The sequence below is a fragment of the Rhinoraja longicauda genome, chromosome 35 (genome assembly GCF_053455715.1).
Source record: "Rhinoraja longicauda isolate Sanriku21f chromosome 35, sRhiLon1.1, whole genome shotgun sequence".
NCBI lineage: Eukaryota > Metazoa > Chordata > Chondrichthyes > Rajiformes > Arhynchobatidae > Rhinoraja > Rhinoraja longicauda.
This window is the reverse complement of record NC_135987.1, coordinates 18927897-18945213: the sequence shown is the minus strand read 5'-3', so window position 1 is coordinate 18945213 and position 17317 is coordinate 18927897. Positions and strand designations below refer to the sequence as shown.

The 17317-nt window shown below is 38.1% G+C and overlaps 1 protein-coding gene across 1 annotated transcript in view; it reads left to right on the top strand.

Moving 5' to 3' along the window:
- Positions 1 to 15213, top strand: part of ogdhl (oxoglutarate dehydrogenase L) — a 56097-nt gene extending 40884 nt beyond the window's left edge. Inside the window, exons 17-23 of the mRNA XM_078428652.1 lie at positions 4029 to 4207; positions 6271 to 6342; positions 7624 to 7749; positions 8426 to 8498; positions 9821 to 9984; positions 11620 to 11774; positions 13046 to 15213. Of these exons, the coding sequence (XP_078284778.1) occupies positions 4029 to 4207; positions 6271 to 6342; positions 7624 to 7749; positions 8426 to 8498; positions 9821 to 9984; positions 11620 to 11774; positions 13046 to 13145 (869 nt within the window). The 3' untranslated portion in view covers positions 13146 to 15213. The remainder of the gene's footprint in view (positions 1 to 4028; positions 4208 to 6270; positions 6343 to 7623; positions 7750 to 8425; positions 8499 to 9820; positions 9985 to 11619; positions 11775 to 13045) is intronic.
- Positions 15214 to 17317: the final 2104 nt, after the last annotated feature.

Genomic DNA, 17317 nt, shown 5'->3' with positions numbered 1-17317 from the left:
TCATAATCCTTGAAATAAGTAGCGATTCTATTTTAGCAATAAATGTTCATTTCCCGCAGCAGTGACGTTAAATAATTACATGGCCCAACATTCTCACATATTCTATGCCAGGTTGCTAGTTGGTATGAAACATTTTAATGCAGGATAAATTCAAAATTTTATTTACAACTTTATTGGCTCTTCCACTGCCTCTTTGTTAGGCTATTTGTCTGGCTTGTGGTCTGGGGCAACATGAATTTTGTTTATTGGAGATAAACTTAGAGACAAGGATATGAAAACTTTGGGGAAAAAATTGCAGATGATAGAAATATGTGCTTAAAACAGAATCTGCTGGAAAACATTCAACAGACCATGTTCCCGCCCAAATTCCATATCCTTGTCCTTAATTCAAACTCCTTTGAGGTAAATGCCTCATAACAAAACAACCTCAATGGTTTAGTTAACCTTGAACTGAGTAGGACTTTGTTCTAATAATTGCTGTGTTTTCTAATAAATTAAGATATTTGTGACCAATTGTGAGTGTATGTCAGAACTGTTACATGGTGAGATGTTTATAATGTTTCCCTCTTTAAATTAAAAAAATATGTAACACATTTATGCATAGTAGGATGGCCTGAGCATCTTGTAGCCAGTACTACACTATGAAGAGTAATTTCCAAGTGCAAACGCTGCTGTCATGTAGACAGTTTGCTTAACACTTTCCAAGTTGAAAGAAAACGTATGATTTGCAGATAACTTAACAACCAATACTAATTTATTATTTGAGATGTGTCACAGGCAAAGAGTTATATAGTGTTATCTTGTAGCCCGATGGGAGATCCATCAACATTCAGCCAATGCATGAATTTTATTGACAGGACACCCATGGAAATTGGCAACTGAGTTGTTAAACTACAGGGAGCCCTTTCATTTTTCCTTTCTAAAGTTGCCAATGGACAATTGAATTATATTTTTTATTGTAAAGAGTTCTCTTAAAACAACAGTGCTGCCTTTTGATGATACACATGTAAGGTTATAGGCATGAGCTGCATGTTCCCCTTTTGTTTCTGGTAATGACTTGGCACATCCATTTCCAGATCCCATGTATCTTCAGCTCTAGATTTTTGCAGCTTTTTCTATTTAAGAATGATTTCTTTTTGATTTAGTTCCATTTCAAATGTGCATGTATGATCAAAGTTGAACAGGCAGCTGGTTAAATTAACATCCGATAAATGTGGAGCCTTATAAAGGCAAGCCAGCTGGGTTTTGGCTGCTTTGCGGGATTTTCCACATGAGAATTGCACATTTGAATAAGTAAATTTAATTCTGTATCTTACGCGTACAAGTATTTTGCATTTTCTATAATTAAAAATGTATAGCTGGGATGACTCCATGGGTTTTATAACATATTTGTAAAGGTCTGTTTTTATGCCTCAGTCCCTGCTTTCATCATATATAAACATCAGTTCATCATACTTTTTACTTGAGATCTATCTTCTAAATTCTCAAGGCTATTTTTTTCATTCAGGATATCCTGTTCAATGTCTTCACCATTGTAAAAAGCTGCCATGTTGCTGAGCTCCCCATACTCGGGAAATGAATTTAATCTTTGCTTTCGTGGTTTTACTCTTGTGCCTCTGCAATCTCATGAAAACAAACATCGACCTGCCCTTGTTTCTTGGATACTTCCCTCCCATAAGAGACTGAGCAGACTGGGGTTGTTTTCCCTGGAGCAGAGAAGGCTGAGAGGGGACATGATCGAGGTGTACAAGATCATGAGGGGCATAGATAAGGTAGATGGCGGGGAACTTCTTCCACTGGTGGAAGGTTCAACAACGAGGGGACATAGATACAGGGTAAGGGGAGGGAGGTTTCGGGGGGATGTGAGAAAGAACTTTTTCACCCAGAGGGTGGTTGGAGTCTGGAACTCACTGCCTGGGGTGGTGGTGGAGGCAGGAACACTCACAACGTTTAAGAGGCATTTGGATGGGCACTTGAAATGCTACAACATTCAGGGCTACGGTCCAAATGCGGGAAAATGGGATTAAAATTAGACTGTGTTTGGTAAAGGGCGGCACGGACACGATGGGCCGAAGGGCCTCTTTCTGTGCTGTAGGACTCTATGACTCTCTATGACCACTTAATTTGTGCATTTCTTTCCACCATCATAATATGAAACTATATCCCTGATACAATGAGTTACTTTCTTATAAGACTCAGTTATTTTTACTTTCTACCTGATTTCTGAGACTGAGATAAGAACAAAAAAGATTCCACCTGACTCCAAGATTCCAAAATGTCTTTCAGTTTGATGCAATTCCAAATTATTTTTCTTTTTTATAATGCACTGTGTACAGCCTGTGCTGAAACATGTTTTTAGAAGTAAAAATGGATAGTGCTGGAATCGCTCAGCATATCAGATAGCATCTGTAGGAAGAAACACAAAGTTAATGTTCCCAATCCCTTTGCCAGAAGACCAAGGTTTGGCATAGATTCAATGGGCCAAATAGCTTTCTTTTGTGTCGCAACCATATGAAATTATGCAAATTTAATCACGATACAGTAAAAATAACTAAATATCTTTATTTTTTCGCATTTGGGCATCACTGACAAGAATAGTGCTTATTGCCCATCACCTCATTGTTCTTGAGATGGTGGTAAAAACCACTACCTTGAACCACAGACCCTTCTGATTTAGCGCACTGCATTCAGTGCTCATCCTGTGATCTTCTCTACAATGGAGACGTTAAAAATAGATTGGATGACTGCTTTGCAGAGCACTTTCAGCCCATTGGCATGACTGTGAGCATCCAGTTGCCAATCATTTTTGAAAGCCACTAAGTATATCAAGCTCCAAACACATTGACAATAAGAACACCTACGTCAGGATGCTATTTGTTGACCATAGGTCATTCTTCAACACCATAATACTAAATAAGCTCACCTGTAAACCTCTACCTTGGCCGTGGGTCTTCATCGGTAATGGGCATGTGGAATTCTTGACTGGCAGACTTCAGTTGATTAAAATTGGTCATAATCTTTCCTCCACTGTGATCCCAACAGGGCTGCTCAAGGTGTGTGCCTCTATTGCTGAGATATTTTTTAGGGTTTTTATTATGATGTAATATTAGCAATATACATCCATGAAGGGAATTTTGGTATATGTTTGATTTTTATACAAAAACAGACTCAGTAAATGAAAAATATCCACATGGATTACAATCTGTCGAATACCTGTACTTGCATTTGTAAATTCATCTAGGTTTCTAAAAAGCAAATACAAATATGTCCTTCAGCTTTAATTGTTTCATTGACCTTGACTGCCAGTAGGCAGATAGTTTCTTGGATCAGGACTTTTACAAACTCAAGTCTTTAGAAGTTTAATAGCCAGGCTGATTGAAAGTCTCCTAATCTTCGGCACCAATGATTGAACATCATACTAATCATACCTTCCAGTTCATTTAATTTTGCCTGGAGACAAATATGAGTGACTTTTTTTTTCTTGTGCTGGAGATCAACGGTGTCTCCTGAAAGTTGGTACCTTTTATGAGGAGAAATAAAAGCTCCCTAAAAGCGCCAATATATTAATGGACACCAATCGAGTTTCATGTTATATGCGAATTTTATTAAAATACAGGCATTGTATTAAAATGAACTGGGGAAGAGCAGGATAGTGCAACAATATGAATTAAGATCTGAACATGATTTGTTAAACTCCTGTATAGAGAAGAAGGAAATATAAATTCAGCTGCCACAGCCCAAAGAGTTTAACCTTTGTGATGGTAAATCTTTGGGAACAGTAACCTGGGACAATACTAAGTCACTTGGATAGGTGTGAGTGGAACCTTAACTAGCCTAAGTTTTTGAACCAACCACTCTACATAAAATAACTTGCCGTACACAGTTCCTTTAAACTTTACCCCTCTTTTTTTGTACAAAGTACAGCAAATCGGTAAAAGTTATAACATGGTGATTTGTAACTTTGTTACAACTGTTCAAAAGTCTTAAATGCACATTCTGTATTAATTTGTACATGTTTTCTAATCCAGGTTTTGAGCTTGGATTTGCTATGGCAAATCCTAATGCTCTGGTTTGTTGGGAGGCTCAGTTTGGTGATTTTCACAACACAGCGCAGTGCATTTTGGATCAATTTGTGAGCTCGGGCCAAGCAAAGTGGATCAGAAATAATGGAATTGTGCTCCTTCTACCCCATGGAATGGAGGGGATGGTAAGAATTCTTCATTTATACCTAGGCATACATGTTGAGTCCTTTGGTAAAGGTGTCACAGGTTGTTGGTAGTTTGTTTTCAAAACTGTGTTTCACTGCTGTCAGATGCTTGGGGATTGAACTGCTAACAGTCCTTAACACTTGCCTGGAATTGCTTTTGAATTTTTAACTTTCTCAGAATCTAAGACTTGGACACTGCACACATGTTGTTGAAATTGGAAGTTAGAAACCTAGTTTAGTTTATTAGTTTACTTTATTATTCTCACATATACCAGGGTAGAGTGAAAAGCCTTTGTTTGTGCGTTATCCAGTCAAAGAAAAGATCTACATGATTATAATCAAACTCTCCACATTACACAGGTAAAGGATAAGACTTCAACATTTAGCGCAAGATAAAGTCCGATTAAGCATAGTTCCGGTCTCATAGTTCAGGAACATGCGTCAGCATCAACACTTGGTTTTTGGGACATTAAAAAAAAATCTAGGTCTAATACATCGCTATTTGTCAAATCACAGAAGGCTACCCTTTAAAAATACACACTCTGAATATGTGCAGCTTCTCAAATTTTGCATTTTCAATAAAATCTAAATGTCATTGTTTACTTTACAATATAAAGATTGTGGTTTAACCACCAGCAGAAGCAAGTGGCTGAAAATGTGAAGCCACCAGTGTCTCCCCAACACAAGTCACTGAGATCTGACATCTAGTTTGCTGTGAAACCTACTCTTTGAGCTAATGAGGCAGTGCTTCACAAACAGCTTTTTGTTGCAAACCATTAACATCCTCAGAATATCCATTCCAATGAACTCTCATAATATCAATTAGACAATGCACTGGCATTGTTTGGTTTGTAATTCTTCACTTCCTCTATGGCTGTCAGTGGGTTTAGTTGAATTGCTGTGATAGCCACTTTTAAAAGTTTATAGGTTCTAAATATCAGTTAATTGATGGGGCTACTGGAAACCTCATTTCAATGATCTGTATATGGATTTCCTGCAATTTACTCTAATTTATATTGATTGTGTCAAAACTAATTAATTTTGAAAATACCAATAGCTTGACAAATTCTAATGATAAAAGCCTTGGATTTGATTCAACTAAAATGTATACCAGTTTAAGTAACACTTAAGTTATTGCTGCCTTATGTAAGGAAGGACAATAAAGTATATCAGATTTTAAAAATCCAGACACTTCAATTCAAGAACTTTCAATAACCTTGAAGTACAAAAAAAAAATTTGTTTACTAAACTTGATCATCTTTGAAATGTATTTGAGGTTGTTACAACTAACTGGGTTAAAACATTTGGACTTCATAGCCAGCCTATTTTGTGAAGATGGTCTGCTTGCTGAGGATTACGGGGATCATGTGGATGTTTTTAAATGATTGAGGAATGTAAAGCACTGGAACTATTTGATAATTTTTATTTAAGATGAATGTATATTCCCATCCTGGAATATTCTTTCATTATATTTAAAAATTGAGACCTGACATCAAGTTATACAGTTCTCCAACAGGTTATTACTGACAACTGCAAAGGAACAGCAGTTTAAAGAACAGAGAGGTTATGGTCCATTAAGTTAATTTTCACAATTTATCTAGTCTCTTCTAGAATACAGAAATAGACGTTTGAAACTTAACTATTTCTTGAACTTACAAATAGAACTCTTTGCAATTCTTGTATTTGGAGACTTTCATATGAAAGTTGTTCCCCGAAGGCAGTTGGTCACAGAGGAAGTGGTGGAATTGTACAAAATAAAAACACATGAATTGTATGCTTATTTCTCGGTAGAAATAATCTCTCCATTTTGTATAGGATCATGTTAATGAAATATTACTCACTCATATTTGTTCAGGAATGTCAATGGATAGCTTAAAATAGTTGTGCACACATTCTCAACACAGGTGGGAAGCTTGGGAAAAGTCGGATCTGTCATGTCCAGGACTAAGTTCTGGGTGCTTTGAGAATTTGCCCCACTTTGAACCATTTAAGCTGTACAGCTGCTGGTTTCTGTCAGGTTCCTGTTTACAGCAATTAATTAATCTTCCAACTATATTTTCCAGGGTCCAGAACATTCTTCAGCCAGACCAGAACGATTCTTGCAGATGAGTAATGAAAATTCAGATGTATATCCTGTGAGTTTGTGTTTTTCTGTTATTATAACAGGTATAACAGAGCTTTATTTGTCGTTTGGCACCGAAGTACCGAACGAAACTACATAGCAGTCATAGAAAAAAAGAACACAAGACACATAACCCCAACACAAACGTCCATCACAGTGACTCCAAACACCCCCTCACTGTGATGGAGGCAACAAAACTTCCACTCTCTTCCCCATGCCCACGGACAGACAGCTCGTCCCCGACCGACCCGCACCGGGCGCTGAAACGTCCCGCGGCCGAACCGGGCGATGAAAGGCCCGCGACCAAGCCTTGCGCAGCTAAGTCCAGTGGCCGAGCCGCACCGGGCGATGTAAAGTCCCGTGGTCGAGCCGCACCAGCGATGTTAAGTCCCGTGGCCGAGCCGCACCGGGCGATGTTAAGTCCCGTGGTCGAGCCGCACCGGGCGATGTTAAGTCCCGTGGTCGAGCCGCACCGGGCGATGTTAAGTCCCGTGGTCAAGCCGCACCGGGCGATGTTAAGTCCCGCAGTCGAGCCGCACCAGCGATGAAAAGACCCGCAGCCGAGCCGCACCGGGCGATGTTAAGTCCCGCAGCCGAGCTGCACCGGGCGATGTTAAGTCCCGCAGTCGAGCCGCACCAGCGATGTAAAGTCCCGCGGCCGAGCCACACCGGGCGATGTTAAGTCCCGCAGCCGAGCTGCACCGGGCACTGTTAAGTCCCGCAGCCAAGCCGCACCGGGCGATGTTAGGCCCCGCAGCCGAGCCGCACCCCGCACCGTAACTCAATATCTGTTGAAAAAGTAATACAAAAGTACAACAAAAACTGACCAGCTCCTGTACCTTTACTTCTTGGTCTTTTTTTAAAGTAGAAATATGTGAAAGTGGTATTTACCTTGTTGCTTAAGTTTGTAAAGGCACCTCGTGTTTTACATGTACTTGATTTACATGTTTTTAGAATAATGCATTTGATTAATTATTACCAAAGTTTAATTTCCGTGCTCCTATTTTTAGAGTAACGCGTTCAAATTTATGCCTGGTACTCCATGGCAGCATAGTCACGTGCAGTACATGGCATATGTTTGATTTACACGCTGCTTATCCTATTTGTAAAATAATACTTTGATGTACCACTGTGAGGAACCCTTTGTTTAAATGTAGCAATGACATGGATTTCTTTACTGTTTTCAAAGATTAAGGAGGGTGTAAATAAATGTGGGCAATATTTCGGAAAAAACTTTGAGATATTTTGCAACATGATTGCTGTTTGAACTTTTTGAATAATTATTTTCCTTCAGAGTTATACTGAAGACTTTGAAGAGACGCAACTGTTTGACTGTAACTGGATTATAGTAAACTGCTCCACACCAGCAAGCTACTTTCATGTGTTGAGGAGGCAGATCCTATTACCATTTAGGAAGCCGGTATAAAAATCTTCTACTACTTCCTCAGTTATATTTTCATGTTGTTTAAAATGTTTTAAAGAGATTGGCATGCTGTATGTTATGAATTTTTATAAGCAAGATTAACTCTCTGTATTTAAGATTCATTTCAAAAACATAATTCCAAGCAAGATTGTTTAAAAAGTTTCTGGCTTACTGCGTGCCTCCTTCACGTGTTCGGATGCTGTGACACCTGGTGTCAAAAAATCTATTGTTCTCTAGCCTTGAATGTATCTAACTGTCTGAGGTGCAGAATTCCAATAATTCCAATAATTCATAATTGCCTTTGTAAATATATTTTTTCCCTTATAGTCATCCTCAGACTACACCCCCTGTTTCTAGACCCTCCATCTAAAAGAAGCAACTTGGCATCTTCTTTGAAAACCACTTCCCAACGAGTTAGGCCAACATTTCTTTTAGGACATCCCTTCAATTTAGGAATCAATCTTGCAAATCTACACTGCACTGACTGTAGTGGAGGTTTGTCCTTTGAGTATGGAGAGCAAAATCTCATATAAATGGATTCTCACTAAAACCATGACAATCCCTGCAAAGCGTTCATCTATATGCTAGATGCTGTGCATAAAGTCCAGCATACATTTTGTGTTTGTGATCTCTTGCTTCACCTGCATGTTTACCACTTGTGCTCTTTTTTCAGTTGGTCATCCTCACGCCAAAATCTCTGCTAAGACACCCCGAGGCCAAGTCATCTTTTGATGAGATGGTTACAGGTAATTTATTTTAATATAAGAATCCATTAACGTTTTGCAAATGACTGTAAAGAGTTATAAAAACTTAAATGGCATATTGGGGTGGAGGGGTGGGGGTGGAGGTTCTGCTGTAGGCTTAATTAACGTGAACAGACATTACCCAACTCATCCATGCTGCCCATTTAAGCGAGTTCCATTTGCCCGCATTTGTCCCAGATCCCTCTCAACCTTTCCTATCCATGTCCTTGCTCAATGTCTGTTAAATGTTGTTATTATACGTGCCTCAACCACTTCATCTGGCAGTTTGTTCTACATACGTATCACCCTGTGTATGAAAAGTTGCTGACCAGATTTCTATTCATTCTTTCCCCTCTCATCTTAAAAGAGTAGAGAAACCCAACATGTCTTTCTTGTAAAAGTAGAACATTTTTACCATCAATTATTGATTGTCGGCTTGAAAATTTTTCAGATTATGATGATAACCTGTTATCTACAATGAGTCTTGACTACCTAGACAGTGTGGATATAGAGAGGATGTTTCCATTCATGAGAAGTTTAGGACCAGATGGCACAGCCTCAGAATAAAAGGATGTATTTTTAGAATGGAGATGAGGAAGAAGTTCTTCAGTCATAGGGTGGTGAATCTGTAGAATTCATTGCCACAGGCTGCTGTGGAGGCCATCATTGGGCACCTTTAAAGCAGAGATTAATAGGTTCTTGCCGAGAATGGGGTTGATAGGGAAAAATAGATTAGCCATGATTGAATGGTGCAGCAGACTCGATGGATTAAATGCCCTATTTCTGCTTCAATGTCCTATAGACCCACTCCCCAGCACCTGAGCCTTCAAGTCTCCTATCAAAGTTTGCACTAATTAACTTGTACATTTGCCCCCCAAGTCAATTGTGGAACTTATTATCATTTGGATTCTGATGAGTCTTTGCTCTGAAACCTTCAGAGATCGCTGATCATCTCTTAGTTTAAATTGACAAAACTTCACAATGGAGTCACATTTATTAATGAGAGTCATAGAATTGTACAGCATGGATACTGGGTCTACAGCGCACTAAATTTATGTCAACCATCAAATGCCAATGTACACTCATTCAATTTTTTTCTATTCTCGCTGTACTTGGATACTTGATTAATCATATTGTTAAGTATAAAACAGCTGGGCAACTTTGGACGATGGACTTCCTGGTCTCACTCAAAAGTATTTGGATTTCTGTGAAGTTGTAACATATCTTTGAGTTGGCGATGCTTATCTAGAAGGAACTTTGGGTATCGAAGCTGTTGTTTGCCACATGAGAATGTTCAAATCAGTTATCAATATTATATATTCTAGGTACAAGATTCCAACGAATCATTCCTGACACAGGGGTCGCATCAGAGAATCCAAACAAAGTAAAGAGATTGGTGTTCTGCACTGGCAAAATGTATTATGAGCTTGCAAAAGAAAGGACAAACAGAAATATGGAGAAAGAAGTGGCCATCATCAGAGTGGAGCAGGTAAACCCAGAGATGGAACATAATGAGAAAACATCAAAACACTGATACTGTGAATTTCAAACGGTAGAAGAAAATGCTGGACTCGCTGAGCAGATCAAGCAGTGTTTGTGGAAAGAGAACCAGTGATATTTCGGTTCAAAACCATTTGTTAGAACTGAGAAAGAAAGAAAGAGAGCGAGTTAGTTTTAAGTGGCAAAGGATGGGAATTGATGGTTAGCTCGAGCTAGAGTTTCCATGGAGATGAACTATAGATGAAGATGTGTGGTGGATAGTTAATGAGGGTAGTTGTAGAGCAAACAAAAGGCAAAGTTCCAAAGTTGTAGGAAGTGTCCATCAGGTCAAGCCATGCAAGTGGTGGAAGAAAAATGAAGCCAATATTAGAGATGATTCACCTAAAGCAGAGCTGGCCAGATTTGATTTTTAAAAAAACAGAGGAAGCAAATTTACCATTGTAAAATTTGATAAAGTCTCAAAGGCTGAACAATGCCCAATTCAAAATTGGGTGTTACACGCGGCATTGGAAAAAATGCAAATGAATCACTGCTTCAGCAGGTGGAGCTCTTTGAGTGCCTGGATGGTGGAAAGGGAAGAGGTAGTGCCATACTTGTATTTGTCTCTCTTCACTTCCCACCATCAAAACGTATTTGACCTGAAACATTGACACGGTTTGTCATTCCACAGCTACTGCCCGACCTGCTGAGTGTTTGCAGCATTGTATTTTATATTTCCAGCATCGATTGACCACCATGATTGAAATGATGTATAGTTAATTTATCCAAAAATCTATGTTGGGAAATGTTACCTTTTTAATAATTAAATTTGTGTGCTAATTGGACACGAGTTGCGTGCACTCGATGTGTTTATTCTCTCCAATACAGCTCCCTACTCCACCCCTGGTCACGGGCACTGCCCGGCCTTAAATACCAACTCAGGTACCGACCCCGTGGCTAGTCCCACACCGAGACGCCGCCCTCTAGCGCCGATGGTTCGTTGTGCCCTTGGGTTGCCACTAGGTGTCACCACATTGTGTAGATTATTATGCCTTGGAATGTCAATGATTAGCAATAAACAATTGGTACAGACTCTGGGAATATTTTATCATCTGTCTATAGTCATGTCTTTCTAATTGTTGGCTTAGCCATATGCCAAGAGATGTTCTGCCATATGAAAGTATATTCTGCAACTCCAAAAATTAGTCCTTGTTTAAGGACTTTCATTGTTCTTTCATTTAACGCAAAGTTGGGTAGAGCTGTTAGTTAATATCAAAGTCTTTATTTCCGCCAAGGTTAAATTTTGTAAATGTACTATCCTCTTTATTTATGCAATACATATTGCTGTTGGGCAGATATAAATTGTTTTAAAATAATTTAAGTTTCAAATGGTTTCCTTTTCTGTAATCTTATCAAATTGGTTTTGTACATGTTGCACTGTCCATATCATCATCATTCTGATCAGTCATTAGATTATCTAAGAAACTATGTGAACACACTTTCCATTAATAATATTTTGATGTGAAAGTTTCAATAACAACCAGAATGCAATATCTCTGCATTGTGCTGGGAATGGAAATGAAACATTAATTTCTGACAAATATTTTCCGAGAATTGTATCTGTAATTATGTATTCCGTTTGCAGTTATCCCCATTTCCATTTGACCTATTGAAAATGGAAATTGGGAAATATCCTGATGCTGAAATTGTCTGGTGCCAAGAAGAGCACAAAAACATGGGCTACTACGACTATGTGAAGCCTCGATTCAAAACAATATTGCATTATGAAAAATCTGTTTGGTAAGCATCTTGGTTTATGTTTATATACATTGAATTTTCTTCTTGTAAGCAAAAAGCTTAAATAATGAGAACAGGATCATGAACCTTGGGGTGGTATCTGTGGCATGTTGCCAAACTTGCAGGGTAAAAGCACAATCCTCCAATTGCTAGCTCACTTGGAAGTTTACTCATGCGAGGATGATTCTCTGGGGCATTGAGGCAGAATCGAATGGGGCATTGAGGGTGAGAGAAAGGAAGTCATGTTGCAACTTTATAAAAATTGGCCACACTGAACTTTGAGTATTTGTGTGCAGTTGTGGTCACCCCATTACAGGAAGGATGTGGAAGCTTTGGAGAGGATGCAGAAGAGGTTGAACAGGATGCTACCAGGATCAGAGGGTATTAGATACAAGATGCAGTAGTTTTCTCTGGAACATTGGAAGTTGAGGGAGATGGACATAAAGTGCTGGAGTAACTCAGCAGGTTAGGCAGTATCTCTGGAGAAAAAGGATGGGTGACGTTTCGGGCTGGAACTCTTCTTCAGACTCCGCATGATTAAAGACTATTATGATGTAATCATTTGTCAGGTTGAAAGTATAATTATTTCGTCTTCCTGCAGTTGCAGATAAAATCATAGAATTATATAACTTCAAAGAAGTCCCTCAGCCCAACTTGTCCATGACAACCAAGGTGCCTTCCTGAGTAGTTCCAATTTGCCTACGTTTAGTTTTGTTTAGCGATACAGCACGGAAACAGCCCTTTGGGTCACTGAGTCTGCGCCGACCAGCAATCCCTCTACACTAACACTATCCTGCACACTAGGAACAATTTACATTTTTACAAACTTGTACGCCTTTGGAGTGTGGGAGTACCTGTAGTCAGGATTGAACCCAGGTCTCTGGCACTTTAAGGCAGGGCCCATATCCCTCCAACCTTTCCTGTCTTTGAACCTGTCCAAATTTTGTCGATTCATGGAGTATGTCTTAGAATCAAAAAGAATGTTACTATCGATAATCTAATTTGGTCAGCATTTGTGATTAAGAGCTGGCAGTTTTATATAGACATAATATCCCTTAGCCATCTCAAAAGTAAACAATGTTTGCTTATTGAAATTCAGGATCATGATTTAATTAGGGTGTTATTTAATAAAACAATTTAACAATATCTTTTTGAATGAAAAAAATTAAAAATGCGTGATGAATGTTTTTTGGGTAAGATGCAAATACTTATGTTCAAAGTTTGGTCTGAATCCTATGCTGCCATTTAAATTGATTTCATTTAACTTCCTGCAGTTATGTTGGACGTGAATCTGCAGCTGCACCAGCCACAGGTAACAAGAATACTCACCTTGTGGAGCTGCAGCAAATCATGGACATGACTTTCAACCTCTAAACATCTGGGACCGCGCTTTCATAGCTCCTTTTTCAACAGGTCATATAAAATCCTGTGGACATCAAATTAGGTGTTTTTCAAGGAAATTGCATCTTACTATGGTGGAAAAAGATATTACTCAAGTAATTACTGTTCATTAGTATTGTCTTTATTGGTGTTGTTCATGTAAATGTGAACATTTTCAGTTATTTTCTACTTTACTATTAAGTTGGGGACGTAAAATACCGCTTTATGCAAATTGAGGACCAGGAAAGAGTATATTCTTGAGTTGATTTATATATTACAATGTTTCTCAATGTCAGCTATAAAAAATATATTATTCTGTTTCTCTATAATTTCAAAAATTACCCTCTTGGGCTGCCTATAATAATATACCGTCATAACGTCAGCACTTAACTTTCTTGATCTTCAAATGTACATGCAACATTGCTAATTTGCCAATAAGGAAATGGGATACAATGCCACATGATTGATACATAAAGAATATTATCTCTCTGCCCTCAATGCAAAGATGTGATCGTTTCCTAATACAATGGAGTGTACAAATAGTCATTTTAAAAGGCAGCATCTTCCATTTGTAATGAAAGACCTGGTGCAATTTCATCGTTTGTGAAGAAAAAATGCATCTTCAAATTTTAGATTGACAATCACATCTATTATCAATGAAAGCACAATTATTCTAGGGTTATGCGTTTATTGGAAAGGCTAGGCAAAGGAGATTGACATCAAATCAACTTAATACAGAACTATTCAGTATATTACTTGATCTTTCTTAACCTATCAAGAAATAGGGACCATTGAAGCACCTTTCGTAGAATAGGGATATTGATTAAAACACTATCATATATTATTGTAAGTAACTATTTATCTGTCAATATAATTGACCTGAAAAATGCCAACAACACAAGTAAAAGAATATTCTTCATTTTTGCTTTTGGAAGAAATCCTGCATTCCATGGTTAATTATGCAGCATAATTTCCAAATTAGATTGATTAATGTCTTTCTGAACAAGTCACTGCCATGCTAAAAAAAAAGAAAATTGGGGGGGTTTCAGCTAGCTTTAGAAGGGGTGCTAATTATCCTTTGTTAAAATATACAAAATAATAAGATTTATATTTAAATATAGTTGAATCCCTTATTTTGTAAGTGAGGCAAGATGCTAATTTCTAAATTTAAGAACAAAGTTGAACTTGCATTTTGAGATTGTAGATCTTGCACCTACATATAAATGTTACCACAGTTTATTTTGTGTAATTGGTGACCATTGCAGCAGCAAAGTTAGGTGAAGGTTAATTGAATAGGGAGTTGCTGCAAAACTTTATCTTTATTTGTCACAGCATGGAGCTGTAAATGTAATCTCACAGTGCGTTGGAATCTGAATTGGGAGCAAGGCATATTTTGATTCCTAATGTCGCTCTCAACTAACATTGAATAACCTCAAACAGCAAAATAATCGTCTACGATAATGCAAAGCTCTTACAGTAATGAGGTGCTTCAGCTTGTGAGAAAAGTCCAAAAAATAAATCTGCGGGAGAAACTATCCAAACTGTTAATGCATTGTTCTCTTTCAGTGGAATGGAGATCATTAAATCAAGTTGGCACTTTCTGAAAATCAGCACTTGGCCAGCACAGTTTACATTGTGGTCTTCAATGTAATGCATAATAAAAATTATATTAGAACACTATATTTTTGTTTGTTAAATTTAGCAAAAAAGTTGATGTAAATATAAACTGATTTTAAATCAAGAAATGTTGCTAATTGGCAAAGGAGTATCAACGATCCAATAGTGACTCTTCAATGTATGTGAGAGAAACGCCAGCTCTGCATATGTAGGAGAAGTAACTGACAAACAATGTTACACTAAAAGATTGTTGCAGCTACACCAAATTTACAATGTATTTCCATTGTTGGTAGGGGATTTGATGATTTTATTATTTCTGGTGATTTGTTAAATGTAGAGGCAGCTTGTTTGCATTATTATCATTTAGCTGTGAGATGGATCTGCGATAGAACTATTGGTCAGTCCTTTTCTTCATCGTGTGCATTAAAGTCTTTTTTTTAAATAATTTCTCGTTGATTATTTTAATACATGCCAATCGTGTTTCCTGGAATGAACAAAATACTCGGGTTGACTGAAATCTGAGTAGAAATTTTCTTCTATTAATTTTCCTCCAGAAAACAGACAAGGTGAGAATGAACTACATGGAAAGTTCCTTACCCATCACAATATGTCCCTCCAAAATAAAACTCCAAATACCTGGAGTATTTGATATCAAGCCATTCCCTACATCCACAACCTGTGCACTTTCTGGTTGTTGATTACCTTCCTTGTATATTAAGCACTCTCTGTGACTGGCTAATTCGTCATATTTGCTGTGAAGTGCAAACAGGACTCTCAGAAACATATTAGGTGTCAAATCCTGCAGGTTGCAAAAATCCCGTTTGAACAATTGAAGTATTAAGTACTATCGTCTGAAATTGGCCCATGAGGACCCCAAAGATATCTTTAAATCAAATGGTATAGAGTATTCCAGAATTTTTCAATAAATCACTTTTTTTTAGATTAAAGCTTTCATTTGAAGTTGGGTAAAGCAGCATAATAAATTGCTCATTTTAATCATGTACAAGATCCTGCATTTTTTTTTATTATTTCACACAAAGTTCATTGTTATTTCACACAAAGGGCAGTGGGTGTATGGAACAAGCTGAAGTAGTTGAGGCAGATGCTATTGCAATGTTTAAGAAACATTTAGACACAGGTTTAGAGGGATATGGAGGCAAACGCAGGCAGGTGGGACTAGTGTCGATGGGATATGTTGGTCGACGTGGGTAAGTTGGGCCAAAGGGCCTGTTTCCACACTATGACTAGAAGACACAGGGCAGAAAAGTCAGTATGGGAATGGGAAGAGCAGTTAAAATATAAAAGATGTTACATTATCACTCTATGCTGTTAGACTCTATAACTCTGAATTGCTTATAACTGGTCTTGCATATTCGGGGTGCAATGTAAATTGAAGTAAGAAAATACTTAAAAATTACAAAAGTATGAAGTTTGCTTAACTGAAAGGAACTACATAAACAGATGTTAAATGAAATTTATTACAGTTACAAGACTACGCTTTCCTCTAACTTTACTATGTTTTGATGAGTTGTAAAAGGGGAAGGACATTTAGTGATCAAAAGGAATAAGCTGAAGATTGTCAAGGAAGAAAGTTTGCACAACGGACATGAGATGTCCTACCAGAAACAGTGATGGAAGCAAAATCAATTTGGGTTTCTAAGAGAGGAAAATAAATATTTTTAAATATTCAATTGGACAGCTCTTCTCAAGACGAACACTGCAACTAGAAAGCTGCCTTCAAACTCCAGGATGTGAAAACCTAGAATGAGGAAACATCAATGAATTCATTGTGCATAATACGCAGAAGAAATTAGGTCAGTCTATCCAATAAAAAGGGATACAAAGTGTTGAAGTAACTCAACAGGTCAGGCAGCATCTTTGGAGAACATGGACAGATTACGTTTTGAGTCTCGACCCTTCTTCAGACCCAGTGTAAAGAATGGTTTCACCCCGAAATGTCACTTATCCATGTTCTCCGGAGATGCTGTCTGACCTGCTGAATTACTCCAGTACTTTGTGCGCTTTTGAGAATTAACCAGCATCTGCAGTTCTTTGTTTCTTCAACCCATCCAATCATGGATTTTCTGCTGAATAAGTCGATTTCTTGAGGAAAAGTCCTCTCTGCTATGCAGACATAGATGGGCAAAAATTGAAAACATCTTGCCTATTGTAGGGTACTGACATGGATAGAAAATTGGTTGACAGACAGAAAGCAAAGAGTGGGGATAAATGGGTCCCTTTCGGAATGGCAGGCAGTGATCAGTGGGGTACCGCAAGGTTCGGTGCTGGGACCCCAGCTATTTACGATATACATTAATGACTTAGATGAAGGGATTAAAAGTACCATTAGCAAATTTGCAGATGATACTAAGCTGGGGGGTAGTGTGAATTGTGAGGAAGATGCAATAAGGCTGCAGGGTGACTTGGACAGGTTGTGTGAGTGGGCGGATACATGGCAGATGCAGTTTAATGTAGATAAGTGTGAGGTTATTCACTTTGGAAGTAAGAATAGAAAGGCAGATTATTATCTGAATGGTGTCAAGTTAGGA